This window comes from Mobula hypostoma, chromosome 9, assembly GCF_963921235.1.
Source record: "Mobula hypostoma chromosome 9, sMobHyp1.1, whole genome shotgun sequence".
NCBI lineage: Eukaryota > Metazoa > Chordata > Chondrichthyes > Myliobatiformes > Myliobatidae > Mobula > Mobula hypostoma.
In genome coordinates this window covers 66521379-66539231 of record NC_086105.1, presented here as the reverse complement: position 1 = coordinate 66539231, position 17853 = coordinate 66521379, and the positions used below count along the sequence as shown (strand labels likewise).

Sequence of the window (17853 nt, the reverse complement as noted above, 5' to 3'; positions counted from 1 at the left end):
CACCTTGTTTGCTGATGATACAACAGTGGTGGGGTTCATCAACAACGAAGAGACAGTTTACAGGAGGTGGAAGAGCTTGAGGTCTGGTGCCAGGCAAATGACCTCTTTCTTAATGTTAACAAGCAAGGGAGATGGTTATTAACTTCAGAAGAACTCGCACCACTCAATTCCCCCTCCCCGCCCCTTTACATTGGTTGCAAGCAGTTTCCAGCTCCTGGGATTACTCATCTCGCACAACCTCTCATGGTCCCAAGACACATCCTACACAGTCAAGAAAGCTCACCAGTGCCTCTGCTTTGAGGAGGCTGAAGCAAGGTGGACCTTGTACATCCACACTCACGTCATTCTACAGATGCACAGTAGAGAGCATCCTGACATGCTGCATAACTGTTTGGTACAGAAACTGCACTACGTCAGGCAGGAAGGCTCTACAACTTCCTCAAAACTGCACCAGCCTGCTCGCCATAAAGGACATATATAGAAGAAGGTGCCAGAAAAGGGCCAGTAACTTCATGAACAATCCCACCCACCCTGCTCATGGACTGGTTTTCCTACTCCCATCAGGAAGGAGGCTACATAATCCACGCTAGGATAACCAGATTCAAAAATAGCTACTTTCCCCAAGAAGTGAGGCTGATCAGCACCTCCACCCACTAAAGCCCAACTACTTTAGTATTTCCCGTCAGTCACCTTATACACAGCCCAGCATCGCTGTATGTACAGACAATCAATCTTATGTATTTATATTGTTTTATTATTGAGTTCTTTTATCTTTTGTGCTGCATCGGATCTGGAGAAACAACTATTTTGTTCTCCTTTACACTTATGTACTGGAAATGAATGACATTTAAACCACCTTGAATCCTGAAACCCATGCGGTGATGGGGAAAATATACAAATTTCTTACAGACAGCGGCAGGAATTGAACTTTGATTAGTCATTGCTGGCGCTGTAAACTGTTGTGCTAATTGCTATGCTACTATGCCATCCCCATATTGAAGAATTGAAAGAAGTTGGTGTTCGAAGAACCTCTGTCTCTGTCCATTAATCATGCATCCCCATAACATGATTCTAACTCCACCATACTTTACAGTAAGGATGGTGTTACCTGGCTGATGTATAGTATTAGATTTATATCATACATACTGCTAAACAACAAGCATATCCTTGCCTGTAAAGATTTTGCAAATGTCACTTAGAAAATACTGTAAAGATGTGGAATTAAGTCTTGTGGTCAGATGAGACTAAAATGGAACTTTATGGCCTCAGCATTATATGGTACGTGTGGCGTAAATCTAATACTGTGCATCAAGCAGATAACACCATCCCTATTGTAAAGTATGGTGGAGGTGGATCATGCTACGTGGGTGCTTTTCAGCAGCGGGGACTGAAAATTTGGTTAGGATTGATGAGAAGATGAATGCTGCTAAATACAGAGAGATCCTGGATAAAAACCCACTCGCCTCTGCCAGAAAGCTTAAACTAGGGAGGAAGTTTGACTTTCAGCAGGACAACGACCCAAATCACACTGCCAGAGTAACCATGGAGTGGTTTCAAATGAAGAAAATTGATATCCTTGAGTGGCCCAGTCAGAGTCCTGACATTAACCTGATTGAGCATCTCTGGCAAGACCTCAAGATTGGTGTCCACTGCCACTGTCTAACTAACCTGGCACAGCTTGAGCAATTTTGCAAGGAGAAATGGGCAAATGTTGCTCCATCACATTGTGCAAAGCTAATAGAGACTTCTCCAAAAGGACTTTTAAAAGACTTTTGGATAGGTACATGGAGCTTAGTAAAATAGAGGGCTATAGGTAAGTCTAGTAATTCCTAAGGTAGGGACATGTTCGCCACAACTCTATGGGCCGAAGGGCCTGTATTGTGCTGTAGGTTTTCTATTTTTCTATGACTACTGGTTGTAATAGCTGCGAGAGGTGGTTCAACTAAGTACTGAGCAAAGGGGGATGAATATTTTGAAGTGCTGGCATTTCAGGTTTTGATTTTTTTAGTTTTTCATGCTCTATGATTTTCTCTGTTTTTGGAGCTCTACTGTGGAAAAAAAGAAGCATGTAATTCAAAAATAAAAATTCTCAGATAAATTGATCAAAATTGCTGGTTGTAACACTTATGTGAATGAAGGGTTTGGAGTTGAATACAAAGTACTGTAGAAAGCTTGCAAAATCATATAAAGGTCAAAATGGGCAGGGCTATCACATTATCACAGAGTTAGCTCACTTACTTATTTTCTCCTTTAAGTTGAACGCAACATACTTTGTTATGCAATGTCTGGTGATTTGATCATCCAGTTTCAAAATGAAGACAGAATTGTTTTATGTTGCACATCACCATTACTTTATAATTGACATCTTTTGTTGTATGATTTAATATTCTGTTAAGTCTTTCAACATTTAAATAAAAAAGGTTATTAATCTTGTGCTTTGTTGGCATAATATAGATTTACGTCCCCTGCATTAGCTGACGTTGCCATTCATTTATATTGAATGTTTTAAAAATATTTGCTGAAATTTCTTTGTTGTAATAAATGGTCTTGGCTACAAACACAGTTGGCACCTAAGTTTACCTTTAAACGTTGTTAACAAATGATACAGCGGTCTGGTATATTCCCCGCCCTTTTTTGCTTAAGTGGTTGCAATGATTCTGCCTGATTATTTCCTCACTCCATTTTACCGTTGACCCTTGTGGGACAGGAGAGATTGAGAAAGGGATGTGAATGCAGTAGATTACTGTTTGCCACTTCATGAAGTCTGTTGCTTGACTAAAAACATTTGTAATCTGAATTATCTACCACTAAAGTCCAGTGTAAGTATTGATCTTTATTCCGTACTGAATTGGGGCAAACTTGTTTGATATCAACTGTAGAATATTAATAGTATTGCCATATATCAAGTTTACTGTTAGATTGTTGAATAGTATTGGAAATGGTACAAGACTACATTTAACATTGAACACATGATGATTTTCTTCTCTCTATCTAAAGTTGAGATCCTGGTGTAATTGTCAACCTTTTGCTGTGCTTAAGTTTAATTGCTTCATTCTGTATAAAAAGTCTTTTCATGTTATATTATGTATCTTATATTTACATGAAGGCTGTAAGTTAATTGGAGATAACGTGATTGATAAACAGAAGACAAATAAAAACTTGAATTTTCTCTGTTTGTCAGAATCAGGTTTAATATCACCGGCACACGTCATGAAATTTGCTGTCTTGAGGCAGCAGTACATTGCAATACATAATAAAACTATAAACTACAATAATAAATATTTATAAATTAGTACTGCATAAAGAGAGCAAGAAAAGAAAAAAGGTATTGAGTTTGTGTACATGGGTTCATTGTCTATTCAGAAGTCTGATGGCTGAGGGGAAGAAGCAGTTCCTAAAACATTGAGAGTGCGTTTTCAGCCTCCTGTACCACCTCCTCGACGTAGCAATGAGAAGAGAGCATGTCCTGGGAGATGGACTCTTTAATGATGGATATTGCCTTTTGAAGACGTCCTCGATGCTGGAGAAGCTAGTGCTCATAATGTAGCTGGTTGAGTTTGCAATGTTCCACAGCCTTTTCTGATCCTGTGTAGTGGCCTTTCCATACCAGACATTGATTGTTCTCCATGGTACATCTGTAAAAATTTGCGAGTCTTGGTGACCTTTCAATTCTCCTCAAACTCCTAATAAAATATACCCGCTGTCACGCCTCCTTTGTAATTGCATCAATATGTTGGGCCCAGGAGGGATCCTGAGAGATGTCGGCACCCAGGAATTTGACTGTGCTCACCCTTTTCACTTCTGACCCCTCGATGAGGACTGGAGTGTGTTCCTTCGACTTCCCCTTCCTGAAGTCCACAATCAGTTCCTTGGTTTTGCTGTGTTGAGTGCAAGGTTGTTGTTGTAAACGCCACTCAGGGTTAATAGAAAATATTAAAACTTTGCCATGAATTTCTGATTGCTTGCCTAATTATCTGGTGTGCATCCTTTTGCAAAAACCTTCCCCCAACATTCCCCATCCCTTCCCGATCCCATATGTCAGCTGCAAGGTTATACTGATGTCACTCCATCAAGGAGGCATGTCAAATGGCAAGGATTGCAAAAGCCTGGAAAAACCACACCTGAAAACTGCCGCAGAATTTTTGACAGAGGAGCTGTCAAACCCATAAAGAAACACAATATTTCTGAATGAGAAGCATCCAGTCACTTAGAAAATGAATAAAATAATTGAAAATAAAAACATAAACACCTTTAAAAAAAAAGGTCAGCATAAGTCATTAATGCAAGAGATTTTGCAGATGCTGGAAATCCGGAGTAACACACAGAAGGTGCTGGAGCAACTCAGGACAGCATCTATGGAGAAGAATAAGCAGTCGATATTTTGGGCTGAGTCTTCGTAAACTATTGATATCTTATTCAGTAGTGTGAGTTTAAACTGCTGTTATCTACTTTTTATTACATGGTTAATTGATTTTTAAAGGAATTACTGTCTGCATTAAACAATTTGGCTTTGAACTTTAGGACCATAAGCAGATAATGAATCGACTGAAATTAGCTCAGGAAAGCCTAAGAAACAACCAAAATTAAAATTCTGTTTTCAATATTCAAATCTTGGCTAAGGTAACAAAGTCAAAGAAACATTAATGCCAACTGGAATGACCCTTATATGAAGTTATAATGTTTATCAAAAAATAATGTAATGACATTAAAATGCATTGATAGTATACACCTGCATACTTGATATGCTTGGCTGATTAAGCATAAATGACAGTTGAAACACCCTTTGGTCCCTTGGCTTTTATCGATTCTGTCACTGTTTAATTAGTGGAAATAGAAGGAGATTGTTCTCGTGAATCAAGGATCAGGGACCGCTGATTTAAAAGACAGTGGATTCTGGTTATTTGGGACACACTGGGACTTGTACATTTTGGCACAAGTAAGCAGCTGCCTCAATAAGCAGAAGTTTCATGGTAATAGATAAAAACATTTAACAGAGTAACAAATTATGCATTTAAGTGAAATACAGAACAAATTAGAACACTATCAATCCTATTTTAGTTCTACAGAGCTGTATATTAGTTCCTAATAGTTATCAATGGAGGAATTCATTTTCTGTGTAGTTATGATTGACTGTAAATGAACAAAATCAGTGCAGACACCTAATGCAGATAATGGACTGTCTTCATTGCTTTCCTGTGTGAAGTAATGTTATAATCAAACAATAAATTTCCTGGCACAAAATGATCAAAAATCACTGCTTTTTGAATCAGTGTCTTTCGGCCCAAATAGCTAACACAAACACACACAACTGACGCTATTTAAAAACTGATTGCTCAAAGCGTAGTGTAGTTTTTAATGGACACACAAGTGCACACGACTGACACTAATTAGAAACAGCTTGGCACCAGTCTCCTGTCCCAATGAAGCAGCCCAGTATCCTAAATAAACGAATGGAATCCCGGCTATTTTCACAATTAGTTTTCTGTACTTTAAGAGTTGTCTCAAATAACAGCTGCTTTGATTAACCGATGGTCTAATTAACCAGAATCCACTATATTGGGAAAATGCTCCAAGGAGAAATCCTTACTTTTTGTAATGAGGGTGATGATGATCTGGAGCGCACTGTGAGCTTGGTAGAAAGAGAAGCAATGCCTGGTTTGTTCTGCTTCACGTGTTCAGATTCAGCTTGGAAAGGGGATCTAGGATCAACTTTATTCATCACACACATTTACATGTATTAGGAATTTGCTGTGGTGTGTTGTTCATGGTGCGACATGCAACAAAAAAACATTCAACCATTACAAGGAATAGAATATTATATAAGAAATAAAGTTAGAGGTTAAAGTATGGATATGGAATAAAATATGCATAAATACCAACATGTATTTACAATGTAAACAACATTATAAAATGGTTTAAAAGTATACAGCTAAACCAAACAGCGTTCCTGTGGGTCTAAGGTGCAAAACACAGTACATACAGTCATGCATAACACACGTAATTGAGATAGCACATAACATCACAAAAATTATATCAGCACGAGTTCCAGAGTGGCATGGTCTGAAGATTGATGGTGCATGGGCTGTTGTCCGGGAGCCACATTTCTGCAAAAACAAGCATGCAACATTTCTTCATCTCATACTGGGTCAGCCGCAGATGAACACAACTCTGCCTGTCTTCTAGGGAGCGAACACTGGAGTGCAGCACTGATAGGAGAGCTGGCCTGCAGGGGCCAACCCCCAACCTGCCACAGACTCCAACGCACCCTCTGTGCCTCTGTTCTTTTCCACACTGCCACCAGCGCCTCTTCCCTGGGTAGCTGTAACAGACGACGCCATAGCATGAGGGCCTGGGCCGTGCAACAACCAAGGCCACTCATCTCCTCTGCCGTTGGTCTTGCCAATTACCCAACGAACTGGCCTCACAGTATGTTGTATTACCAATGTCCATCAGGGTCTTATGATCACAAGAAAAATGTTCAAGGTACACATTTGTTGGACCCAAAGAGGCTGCTGCAACCAATCATGCTGCCGCCTTACTGGAATAGATAGAAGTGGGGTGGGGTGGCCTCACTAGAATGGTTGATCAGATTAACTGCCTGGGGGAAGAAACTTTTAGGATGGCATGAAGCTTTTGTTTTAGTAGCCCTATAGCACTTTCCAGAAGGGAGCTTTTGGAAAAGGTATTTTGCTGGATAAGTAGTATCAGCAATGATTTTTCCTGCCTGCTTCTTTGTCCTGGACAAGTACAAGTCCTGCAGTGATGGTAGAATGCAGCCATTTATTTTTTCTGCTGATCTAATAGTTCACTGTAGTTTTCATATATTGCGAGAGGATGCTGCTTCAAACCAGACAGTACTGGGTGATGTGAGGATGCTCTCTATGATGGCAGTGTAGAGTTGCCCCAGTAGATTCTGGGGAGGATGGAATTTTACCCACTGCCACAAGAAGTACATATATCCTCTGATGAGCATTTGGTGCTGCCGCCTCAGTATTTTATAAATCGAATTTGGTTGGACAGTCCATTTTCCCCAGCTGCAGTTTTTTTGAATAAGTAAGTGCTGAGAAAGGAAATAAAGTAAACAAAGCCCCTCGTACAAAATTGTGAGGGGTATAGACAGGGTAAATGCATGCAGGCTTCTCCCTGACAAGTTCAGTGAGACTAGAACTAGAAGTCATAGGATAAGGCTGAAGGGTGAAATATTTAAAGGGAACCTGAGGGGGAACTTCTTCACTCAGAAAGTGGTGTGAGTGTGGAATGAGTTGCCAGCAGAAGTGGTGGATGAGGGTTTGATTTCAAAACTTAAGAGAACTTTGGATAGGTACATGGACGGGAGGGGTATGGAGGGCTATGGTCCTGGTGCAGGTCGACAGGAGTAGGGAGAGGTTCAAATGGCATGGACTAGATGGGCAAAAGGTCTGTTTCTGTTCTGTAGACTATACGTCTCCAATGCCCAAGAATGAAAAACCTACAAAATGTGATAGATACAGCACAGTCACAATCCATCACAGGAAAAATCTTCCTCGCTATGGTGCACATCTGCAAGGAGTGCTGTCACAAGAAAGCAGTATCCATTATCAAGGCCATGATCTGTTTTTGCTGCTGCTTTTCGGAAGGAATTACAGGAGCCTTAGATTCCACATCATCTGGTTCAGGAACAGTTATTACCCTTCAACCATTAGGCTCTTGAACTAGCATGGATAACTTCACTCACGTCAACTCTGAACTGATTCCATGTCCTATGGACTCACTCTCAAGGACTCTACAACTCATGTTTTCAGTATTATTTATTTTTTTTTGGGCAATTTGTCTTCACTTGCACATTGATTGTCTATCTTCGTGTGTAGCTTTTCATTGATTCTTTTGTATTTCTTTGTTCATTTTGACAAGATGCCACTCATGAGGCTACTTAATAAGTTACAGGAAAGATACTAACATGCATAGAGCATTGGCTGATTGGTGGGAAGCAGAGTGGGAATAAAGGGACACTTTTCTAGTTAGCTTCTGGTGACTAGTGGTGTTCCACAGGATTCTGTGTTGGGATCACTTCTTTTTATGTGATATGTCAATGATTTGGATGATAGAATTGATGGCTTTGTGGCCAAGTTTGCGGACTATTAGATTAGATTAGATTCGACTTTATTGTCATTATGCCGAGTACAGATACAAAGCCAATGAAACGCATTTAGCATCTCACCTGAAATGCAAAGAATAGTGTTATTTACAAAATAACTACGAATTTAAAAAAGTGCTACAGCACACAAATATATAAGTACTGAGACAGTACAATACGGATGTAATACTGCTTAGCGCTGTGATGAGAGGTTCAGCAGTGTCACAGCCTCAGGGAAGAAGCTGTTCCTGTGCCTGCTGGTGTGGGAGCGGAGGCTCCTGTAGTGCCTATCGGATGGGAGGAGAGTGAAAAATCCATGGTTAGGGTGAGATGCATCCCTGATAATGCTTTTCGCCCTGCCCAGGCGGCGCTTATGAGGATAGGTGGAGGGGCAGGTGGTTTTGAGGAAGTGGAGAAGCTACAGAAGGACTTGATTAGGAGAATGGGCAAAGAAGTGGCAGATGGAATGTAGTGTCAGAAAGTGTATGGTCATGCACCTTAGTAGAAGAAATAAAAGCATGGACTATTTTTTAAATGGAGAGAAAATTCAAAAATCTGAGGTGGAAAGGGACTTGGGAGTCCTTGTGCAGGATTCACTAAAGGTTAATTTGCAGGGGTTGAGTCAGTGGTGAGGAAGACAAATGCGATGTTAGCATTCATTTCAAGAGGATGAGAATATTAAAGCAAGGATGTAATGTTGGGACTTTATAAAGCACTGGTGAGATCTCACCAGGAGTATTGTGAGCAGTTTGGGGCCCCTTATCTAAGACATTGGAGAGGGTTCAAAGGAAGTTCACGCAAGTGATTCCACAATTAAAAGGCTTGTCATATGAGGTGCATTTGATGACCCTAGGCCTCTACTGACTGGAATTCAGAGGAATGAAGGGTAACCTCATTGAAACCTATCAAATGTTGAAAGACCTTGATAGAGTGGATGTGGAGAGGATGTTTGCAATGGTGAGGGAATCTAAGACCAGAGGACAGAGCCTCAGAATAGAGGGTGTCCTTTTAGAACGGAGATGAGGAGGAATTTCTTTAGTCAGAGAGTGGTGAATCTGTGGAATTTTTTGCCACAGGCTGTTGTGGAGGCCAAGTCATTGGGTACATTTACGTCAGAGGTTGATAGATTCTTGATTAGTCAGGGCATAAATGGATACAGGGAGAAGACAGGAGATTGGGGTTGAGAGGGATAATGGATCAGCCATGATAAAATGGCGAAGCAGACTCGATGGGCCAAATGGCCTAATACTGCTCCTGTATCTTATGGTCTCATTGTGAATGCCTGCAAAAAATGAATCTCAAGGTAGTATATGATAACATGTACGTACTTTGATAATAAGTTTGCTTTGAACTCTGAATTTTGATGATGACCATGGTTTTAAAATTCAAAGCCTGTTTTACACATTAATGGCTAGACATCATTTTGTATACTGTTAAGTTTATGTCTCTTTTCTTGTTACAATATTTTCTTGTCTTGAGGAGGTAGGCAGATAAATCTTATTATTAAAATGACTTTGGTTGATCGCCAGATAGTTAAATGAGTCACCTTGAGCACAGACTGATTATAGCAAGTTTAATTCTTTTGAATCAAAGCAGCTAAGTTGCTGCACTCATTGCCAGCATAAAATCAACCCATGAAATGCAAATCCCTTTTACATTTGAGTATTGGACAGCAGAGTGTTCGCTGGGTACTTTGTACTTAGATGCCTAGCTTTAATGCAGCTAACTATAGCTGCAACTTTTCTGAAAAGGTACTTGGAAACAAAAAGAATTAAAACCTAATTTCTGAATTTCCCCTTTTATTTTAGTAAAAATAAACTTGCAATTCTTAAGAACAATGTTATTTTGGGTAAAAGGGGAAATTATAGAATGTGCATTCTCTAAATGAATAGAATTCTCTGAATAAAAGTGAAATATACATTTTCTGAAAACAAATGTACAAAGTTCTTTTTGTTGAAGTGTAGCTTGGTTGACTGAAAACACCTCTCACAGAACACTGCCTGCAGCTTATTCGGGGATGGTCTGTATCATTCAGTTTGGCATGTTGATACTTGCTGTTTGGTTTTAGCTCTTATGTGTCCTAAAGCCAGGAGAAACCTGGAACAAAACCAGTAATGATTCAGAATCAGATTATTAATACTGACTTAGATGCTGGGAATTTTGTTGTTTTGCGGCAACAGTACAGTGCAAAGACATAAAAATTACTCTGAATTAATGGGTTTTTGGACCATTCATAAATCTGATGGCAGAGGGGAAGAAGCTGCTTCTAAATCACTGAGCGTGTGTACCTCCTCCCTTATGGTAGGAATGAAGAGGGCATGTCTGAGATGGTAAGGGCCCTTGGTGATGGGTGCCCCACCCCATCATAGATAATGGGTTAGGATTCTGCATGTTTAAAATTAGATTTCTTATTGTTACGTGTAGTAATGTTTTATGTATTGCACTGTACTGCTGTCATATTTCACAATAAATGTTGGTGATAAGAAACCTGATTCTGATTTGGAATACTGGGATTTGAGGAGAGGGCATTTGATACTTACATGAGTATGATTATAATAAATCGAGTTACAAATGTTCTTGTGCATATGGGTAAAATGATGTTGTAAGTTTTCTAAATTCCATCTTTAGCTCCACAAACTCACCGCTTGGGCTTGGTGATTGTACGAATACGCGTTTATTTTTGTTGGTGGGGGGAGGGGGAGCTGGGGGGGACTTAGGTTCTCACATTTAACTGTCGTTCATTCTTTGGGACACTTCTCTGTTTTTGTGGATGTTTTGCGATGGAAAAGCATTTCAGGATGTATATTGTATACATTTCTCTAACATTAAACTTGACCTTTGAACCTTTGAACAATATTATTTAGTTATGTGCATGTCTGTCATTTGACAAGAATCATAGATTCAAACAGGCCAATTAGCTCACTGTGTCTGTGAAAAAAATATATTCTGGCTTAATTCTCTAGCTCTCAAGGTTATGACTCTTCAGGAGCTCCTCCAGATCACTTTCTAGATTTGGTGATAGCTTCCATCTCCACCACACTATGGTTTTGAGTCCCAGACCATCACTTTTTCATCCCATTCAGGCTTCTTTGAGGTACAACAAAAAGTATGCATTTACTATTAAATGACTGGAAACATAAATTAAAAATAAGTTTCCATCTGATGCTGATGGACTTTTTTTATTTGTCAAGTCTGTTGAAACTTGAAACATCAAAACATGCAATGAAATAAATGTGTTGTTTGCCTCAACAGCAGTCGGAGGTGTGCTGGGGGCAGCCTGCAAATGTCTGCATGCTTCCAGCGTAAACGTAGCATGACCATAACTTATTAACCCGAACTTGTGTGTCTTTGGAATGTGTGAGAAAAACTGGAGCACCCGGAGGAAACCCACGCGATCACAGGGGGAATGTGCAAACTCTTTGCAGACAGCAGCAGGAATTGAACCTCAACCTTACAGCTGGCTCTGTAAAGTGTTATGCTAATCACTATGTTAACGTACTACCCTAGTATTTGATAGCGTAGCTTATTTTATTTTGGTGACAATTTCTATTCTCTCAATAGGCTCACAGGGACACAGGCTTGGAAAACACCAGGACGAAACAAGAGGACCACATTACAACATGGAAGCTGTTGGGGCAGAAGGAGAAAATGAAAAAATTCTGGTAACTTTGTTTTCTGATGTTAATGGGATGCAGTATTACTATGGAAATTAATAGCATTCAGTTGTATAACAGATATAAGATATAAATAAAATCAGAGTATATTGAGTTGGCAATTACAAAATAAGTGTTGGTCATGTTTTAAAGTAATTTTATTGACAGTATTGCATAGAATGATTATATTCAATCAGGACTGATTATTATTGTTAGCAAAACCACGCACAATGAACAATGTCCTGACGAAGGGTCTCGGCCTGAAACGTCGACTGTGCCTCTTCCTATAGATGCTGCTTGGCCTGCTGCGTTCACCAGCAACTTTGATGTATGTCACAATGAACATGTTTTATTTCTGCTTCACTGTCTACACTGCTTCTCTGTTTTATTTTCCAATTTAGTTCGTGAGCCAGTACCCCAAATTTGGGCCATCGGTACCATCTGGGGGGCAATAATTCTTATAGTGATTTTTGGCAAGGTATACACCCCTAGTGCTAGAAAATATGTGATAGCATTGCAGTGGCCTTAGCTTTCATACATTGACATGGTACTTGGGCTTCTGCATGCCTCTCGTGAAGGGGACTGGGAGTTACACCTCCATGCTATAAGAACCATGATCCCATGGTGCTTTGCTTATGATAAGATGAATTATGCCAGGTACCTGTCCCCTTACTTTGCTCAGATGATGAACTTCCCAGAGAACAATCCTTCTGTGTATGAGGCCTTCAAGACAGGCCAATTCTCAGTGCAGCTGTCAAGTAACAACCCCTCTGGGCAGATCCCTGTGGACCAGGCTATTGAAGCCACAGTGAACAAAGACACTCAGACTCCTGGAGGCACGTCACGGTTCAGCCTGAATGCTGGAGCTATCAAGCGATACTACATAACAGCTGAGCACCGCAGAGCATTCCTGGGACAGTTAAGGGAGATGGTGCAAGGCAACAAATCAGAGCTTTGCCATGTCGAGCTACAGCGGCCAAGAATCCAGAAAGATGAGGAAGCAGTTTCAGCACTGGTTAGCCTCATATATGAATGGCTCAACCCATTTGCAGAGAAGCGGGACCTCATTAGCATCTCTATGGCAAAGGCAGCCCCCAAGGACATTGGCTCCAACCCGATGAAGGTATATGAGATTGGTGAGCAATGCTATGCAACCTTCAAGGATGAGACACTAGGGGAAGACCCACCAGCAAAGAAATTCCATGACCCAATGAAAACCAACAAGCTGAAAACATTCAGTGATATGTGTAAGAAGAGATAAGTGAAATCAAATTGGAGTGCGATCATCTTGAAAGCAGACAGGTCTTTGTTTGGACGCATCATAGTGATGGCAAAAGGGCGCAGTCTACATATGGAGGATATCCTTTCTCATCCCCTTGGACCATTGCGCTGGGCCCTGTCCGCACCAGAAGGATTGCTGAGAAAGTCAAATAAAGCTACTTTAGCCACAACCTTGAAAAAATGTAGCAGTCGAAGAGCAACTCCCAGGAAACTCTGCTACAGTGGTTGATGGAATGAACTTGGTCCAAAGAGTGAAAGGTGATCAAGTTACTTCCAGAGATGCTGCCACAACAATTCTGGGTATGGCTCTGAGGGAAGGCAGTCAGAGTAGCAGAATAGATGTTGTGTTCGACACATACAACGAGAACTCTATCAAGAATAGTAAAAGATCTCTACCGGGTGAAGAGACTGATCATGAGTTGCAAGGTATCACAGGCACACAGATGGTGAGGCAGTGGAAGAGCTTCCTAACCAAAGTCAGTCACAAAAATAGTCTCATTAGCTTTATAGTCCATGAATGGAGGAAGGCGGAGTACAGAGCAAAGCTGCAGGAGAAGATTCTGTATGCAACTGTGAATGACAAATGTTACAGAATCACATCTCAAGACACTGAGGAGGTGTCAGCTCTTCAGTGTCAACAAGAAGAAGCAATTGGCCATCTATTTCTCCATGCTGCCCGTGCCACAAGAGAGGGATACCAATCTGTAGTGATCTGCTCAGAAGATTCAGATGTCTTTATCATGTCTTTAGCATTTTGTGACAAGATTGAGGCCCCATTGTTCCAGAAGTGTGGCACTAGAACCCGTACAAGGCTTGTAGACATCAGGAATGTTGCTGCCACTGTTGGCATAGAGGTTTGTAGGGCTCTCATCGGGCTGCACGCATATACAGGATGTGACACTGTGAGTGCTTTTGCAGGCAAAGGGAAGACAAGTGCCCTAAAATTTCTGACCAGCAACAGGGAAAGTTAGAGTTCAGGAATGGGACCTCTCCCCAAAACTGATGGACAAACTGGAGGCATTTACATATCTCCTGTATGCCCCAAAAGCATCGACCACCAAGGTCAATGAGCTCAGGTATCACCTTTTCTGTGCCAAAAAAGGTGAAATCGAAAGTCATCAACTCCCACCATGCAAGGACTGCTTAACAAAACATACACAGCGAGCCAACTACCAGGCTGGTATATGGAAAAGATGTTTGGAGAAGGACCCACAAGTGCCAAGCTCTATTGGCAGAGGATGGAAGATGGAGAGAGAGAGAAGAAGAAGCTGAACAGTTGGTGGTGCACTGGATGGAAGCCAGCCAGCACCCGACGCCGTCCTGGATCTACTGGCCTGTAACTGTCCAAAACAATGTTCACTCCCAAGATGTATGTGTGTTGCAAATGGCCTCAGGTGTACTGGCAGGCTGTGAGAACCAGGCATCCACCTTAGAGAGTGTGGAAAGTTCAGATGAAGATGTGGAAGATGTGGAAGACTTGGAAAATTATTATGATTATTAATAGGTTCTGAAAGTATGGAAAACAAAGTATGGAAAGCAGTCTTCGATTAAATATATTCATTGTACAACCAAATGGGGCCAAGGTTATGGCCGTGTGGAACCCCACATTCGAATTATTGTACTGTAATTCTATATGCCATGACAAAAACTTAAGGTTGTTTTGATTTGATACAACAATATGGAAAATATCATGACATTGATAAAACTCCAGAAATCTCTCCAAATGAGGTTTTTTTTACCTTTTGGGGTGTGTGGTAACATTTTCTGCTGTACTGATGTTAATATGGAATATATACAAGAAGTGATTACTTATTTGAAGTAATAAGGCTACCACTGGTGCAATGCTATCACATATTTTCTAACTCTAGAGATGTATACCTTGCTAAAAATCACTATGAGCATTATTCCCCTCAGATGGTACCGACCAACCCTACTGGCTCACGGGCTAATTAGGAAAATATAATGCCAAGATGAGGGCTTTAATGCAGATCTTCTAGTTTAATGCAGTAGCCAGTCTCATTGCACTACCTCTTCCATTATTTAGTTTCCCTGTTTATTTTAATTAACTTTATTTATCACATTAACATCAAAACGTATAATGAAATGCACTATATCTGTCAACAACCAACACAGTCTGAGGATTGTGCTGGGGCAGCTAGTAGTTGTGCCATGCTTCCAGCAAATCACAGCGTGCCTGCAACATGTTAACCCTAAGCTGTACTGTATGTCTTTGGAATGTGGGAGAAAGTTAGAGAACCTGGAGATAAACCCATAAGGTCACTCCTTATGACAACAGCTGGAATTGAACCATGATCTTTAAATTGCTGAAGCTGTAAAGCGTTGTGGTTAACCATTACACTACTGTTTGTTCATTCGTTATGTGCTGTGTCTTATGACATGGGTGAGCACGGTCTTTCCATGACCATGATTGTTCTTGGCAAATTTTTCTCCAGAACTGGTTTGCCATTTCCTTCTGGGCAGTGTCTTTACAAGATGGGGACCCCAGCCATTATCAGTACTCTTCAGAGATTGTCTACCTGGTGTCAGTGGTCACATAACCAGGACCTGTGATATGCACCAGCTGCTCATTTGACCATCCACAACCTGCTCCCGTGGCCTCACCTGACTCAGATCGGGGGAGGTTGGAGCTAAGCAGGTATTACACCTTGCCCAATGGTGACTAGTGGAGGAAAGGTATGCCCTATACCTCCTTCTGTCGAGACGTATCTCCACCCTGCCACCCATACATTACTATGCTGTCCTTAAATTGAAATTTCCTGTTCAATTGCAAGTCAGATTTTAGAACTCAGTGTATCTTTCCCAGCAATTGTATCTTTGAAGTATTTTACTGTTGTTGTGGCAGCATTAAGTATTAAAATTAACTCAACTTGTCTTTTTAAGTATTAGTAAGTCCAAGATACCCCATTAAGACTTTATAAATCTAGTTTGCCATTGGAATTTAGCTCCATAGGGTGTTGATAGAAGTAGTATGAGCCTATTATCTACACTAGTTTATACAGCACTGGTTACAAAATCTAAGCAAATGCTTCCCTAGATTTAGATGAAAGCTTTTGACTTCCAGTAAGACGGCGGTGCACTCGGATGCAGCAGCTTCTATAGGGCCAACCAAAGGGGTTATTGTCTTTTTTAAACATTTTTTTTTCCAATTGCAAGACCCTACTGGGCATTAAGAACTTAAAGTACTACAGGTCTTACCCACCAGTGAGTTCTTGGTTGGCAGAGAACCTGAAGGAACTGGACTTGGTGTGGACTGTGCTGTTGCCTGTTACAGAGAGGCGATTGAGTCGCTGGACAAAAGCAATGTGTAGTCAGACAGTGAGTGATTCTCTTGGTCTCTTCTCTTGTGATTGCAAGACCCTATTGGACATTGATAAAGTGGAATGCTGCAAGTCCGGTTCACTGCAGTATTGGCAGACGGATTGGTGAGGACTAAGCTTCAAGCCACGGTGTCTCCTGTTGCAACATCCAGGAGATGGGTGCCAAAGGCATCAGTGCTGTCCTCCAGTGTTCGCCTGGCAGAAGACATCTGTATTGTGTTCAACTGCAGACTCAGACAGTATATTTTTTCTTTGACTGTTGTTTACCATTATCTTACATACGTTATATGTGCCTTGTGCTGTGTATGACTGTTGGTACTGTGTTTTGCACCTTGGCCCCAAAGGAACACTGTTTTCTATTCCTGGGTATTCATGGATGGTTAAATGACAATTAAACTTGAACTTAAATTTAAATTTAACTTAAACAATATGGTGGAAACCTGCTGTTGAAAGTTATAATAAATATGCATTGTTTAAAAAGGAATAAAGGATGGTCTGTTTAAACTCTCCATTAAAATGTCCCATTGTGATGCAGTGTAAAGCATATCAGGAGATGATACAGGCTGATGTGAGAGGCTTTTCTCTTGTGTGACTCCAGCTTTTCATGTTTGGTTATCAGAATTTACAGAAGAAATCAAGCCCATGATAATGAGCATATAATAGCGAGAGTGGGCAAAAGATGGATATAGTGGAAGTCTTTGGTGAAAATAGAATGCTTAAAGTGATCCAATCACAAACCAAGAGAAAATCTGCAGATGCTGGAAATCCAAGCAACACACACAAAATGCTGGAGGAACTCAGCAGACCAGGCAGCATCTATGGAAATGTACAGTTAACATATCGAACCGAGACCCTTTGGTATGACTTTGCCTGATAGGTCGACTGTACTTTTTTCCGTAGATGCTGCCTGGCCTGTTCAGTTCCTCCAACATTTTGTGTGTGACGCTTAAAGTGAATGAGACTTAAGGATTCTCAACATATTTGAATTTTTTTTTCAGATCTGAATCAGATCCAGGTTTATTATCACTGATATATGTTGTGAATTTGGTTGTTTTATGACAGCAGTACAGCAAGACATACAAATTATTATTAGTTACAATACGAAGTGTAGTAAGATTTGCAGGCAAACACAAAGTACTGAGGTAATGTTCATGGACCATTCAGAAAAATCTGTTCCTAAAATGTTGAGTGTGTTTCTTTGGGCTTCTGTACCTCCTCCCTGATGGTAGTCATGAGAAGATGACATGTTGTGTTTGGTGAGGTCTTTAATGATGGATTACCTTTTGAAGATGTCATTAATGGTGGAGTGGATCATGCCTATGATGGATCAGGTTGAGCCTACAACCCACTGCATTGAAACCTCCATAATGGACAGTGACACGAGGAATTCTGCAGATGCTGGAAATTCAAGTAACAGACATCAAAGTTGCTGGTGAACGCAGCAGGCCAGACAGCATCTCTAGGAAGA

General features: G+C 40.7%; 1 protein-coding gene across 4 annotated transcripts in view; it reads left to right on the top strand.

The window, feature by feature from the left end:
- The window catches only part of osbpl8 (oxysterol binding protein-like 8), a 253659-nt gene that overhangs the window by 50804 nt on the left and 185002 nt on the right, over positions 1 to 17853 (top strand). For all 4 annotated transcript variants that reach the window (XM_063058446.1, XM_063058442.1, XM_063058444.1 and 1 more), the window contains one exon: positions 11675 to 11775. In XM_063058446.1, the coding sequence (XP_062914516.1) occupies positions 11675 to 11775 (101 nt within the window). The remainder of the gene's footprint in view (positions 1 to 11674; positions 11776 to 17853) is intronic.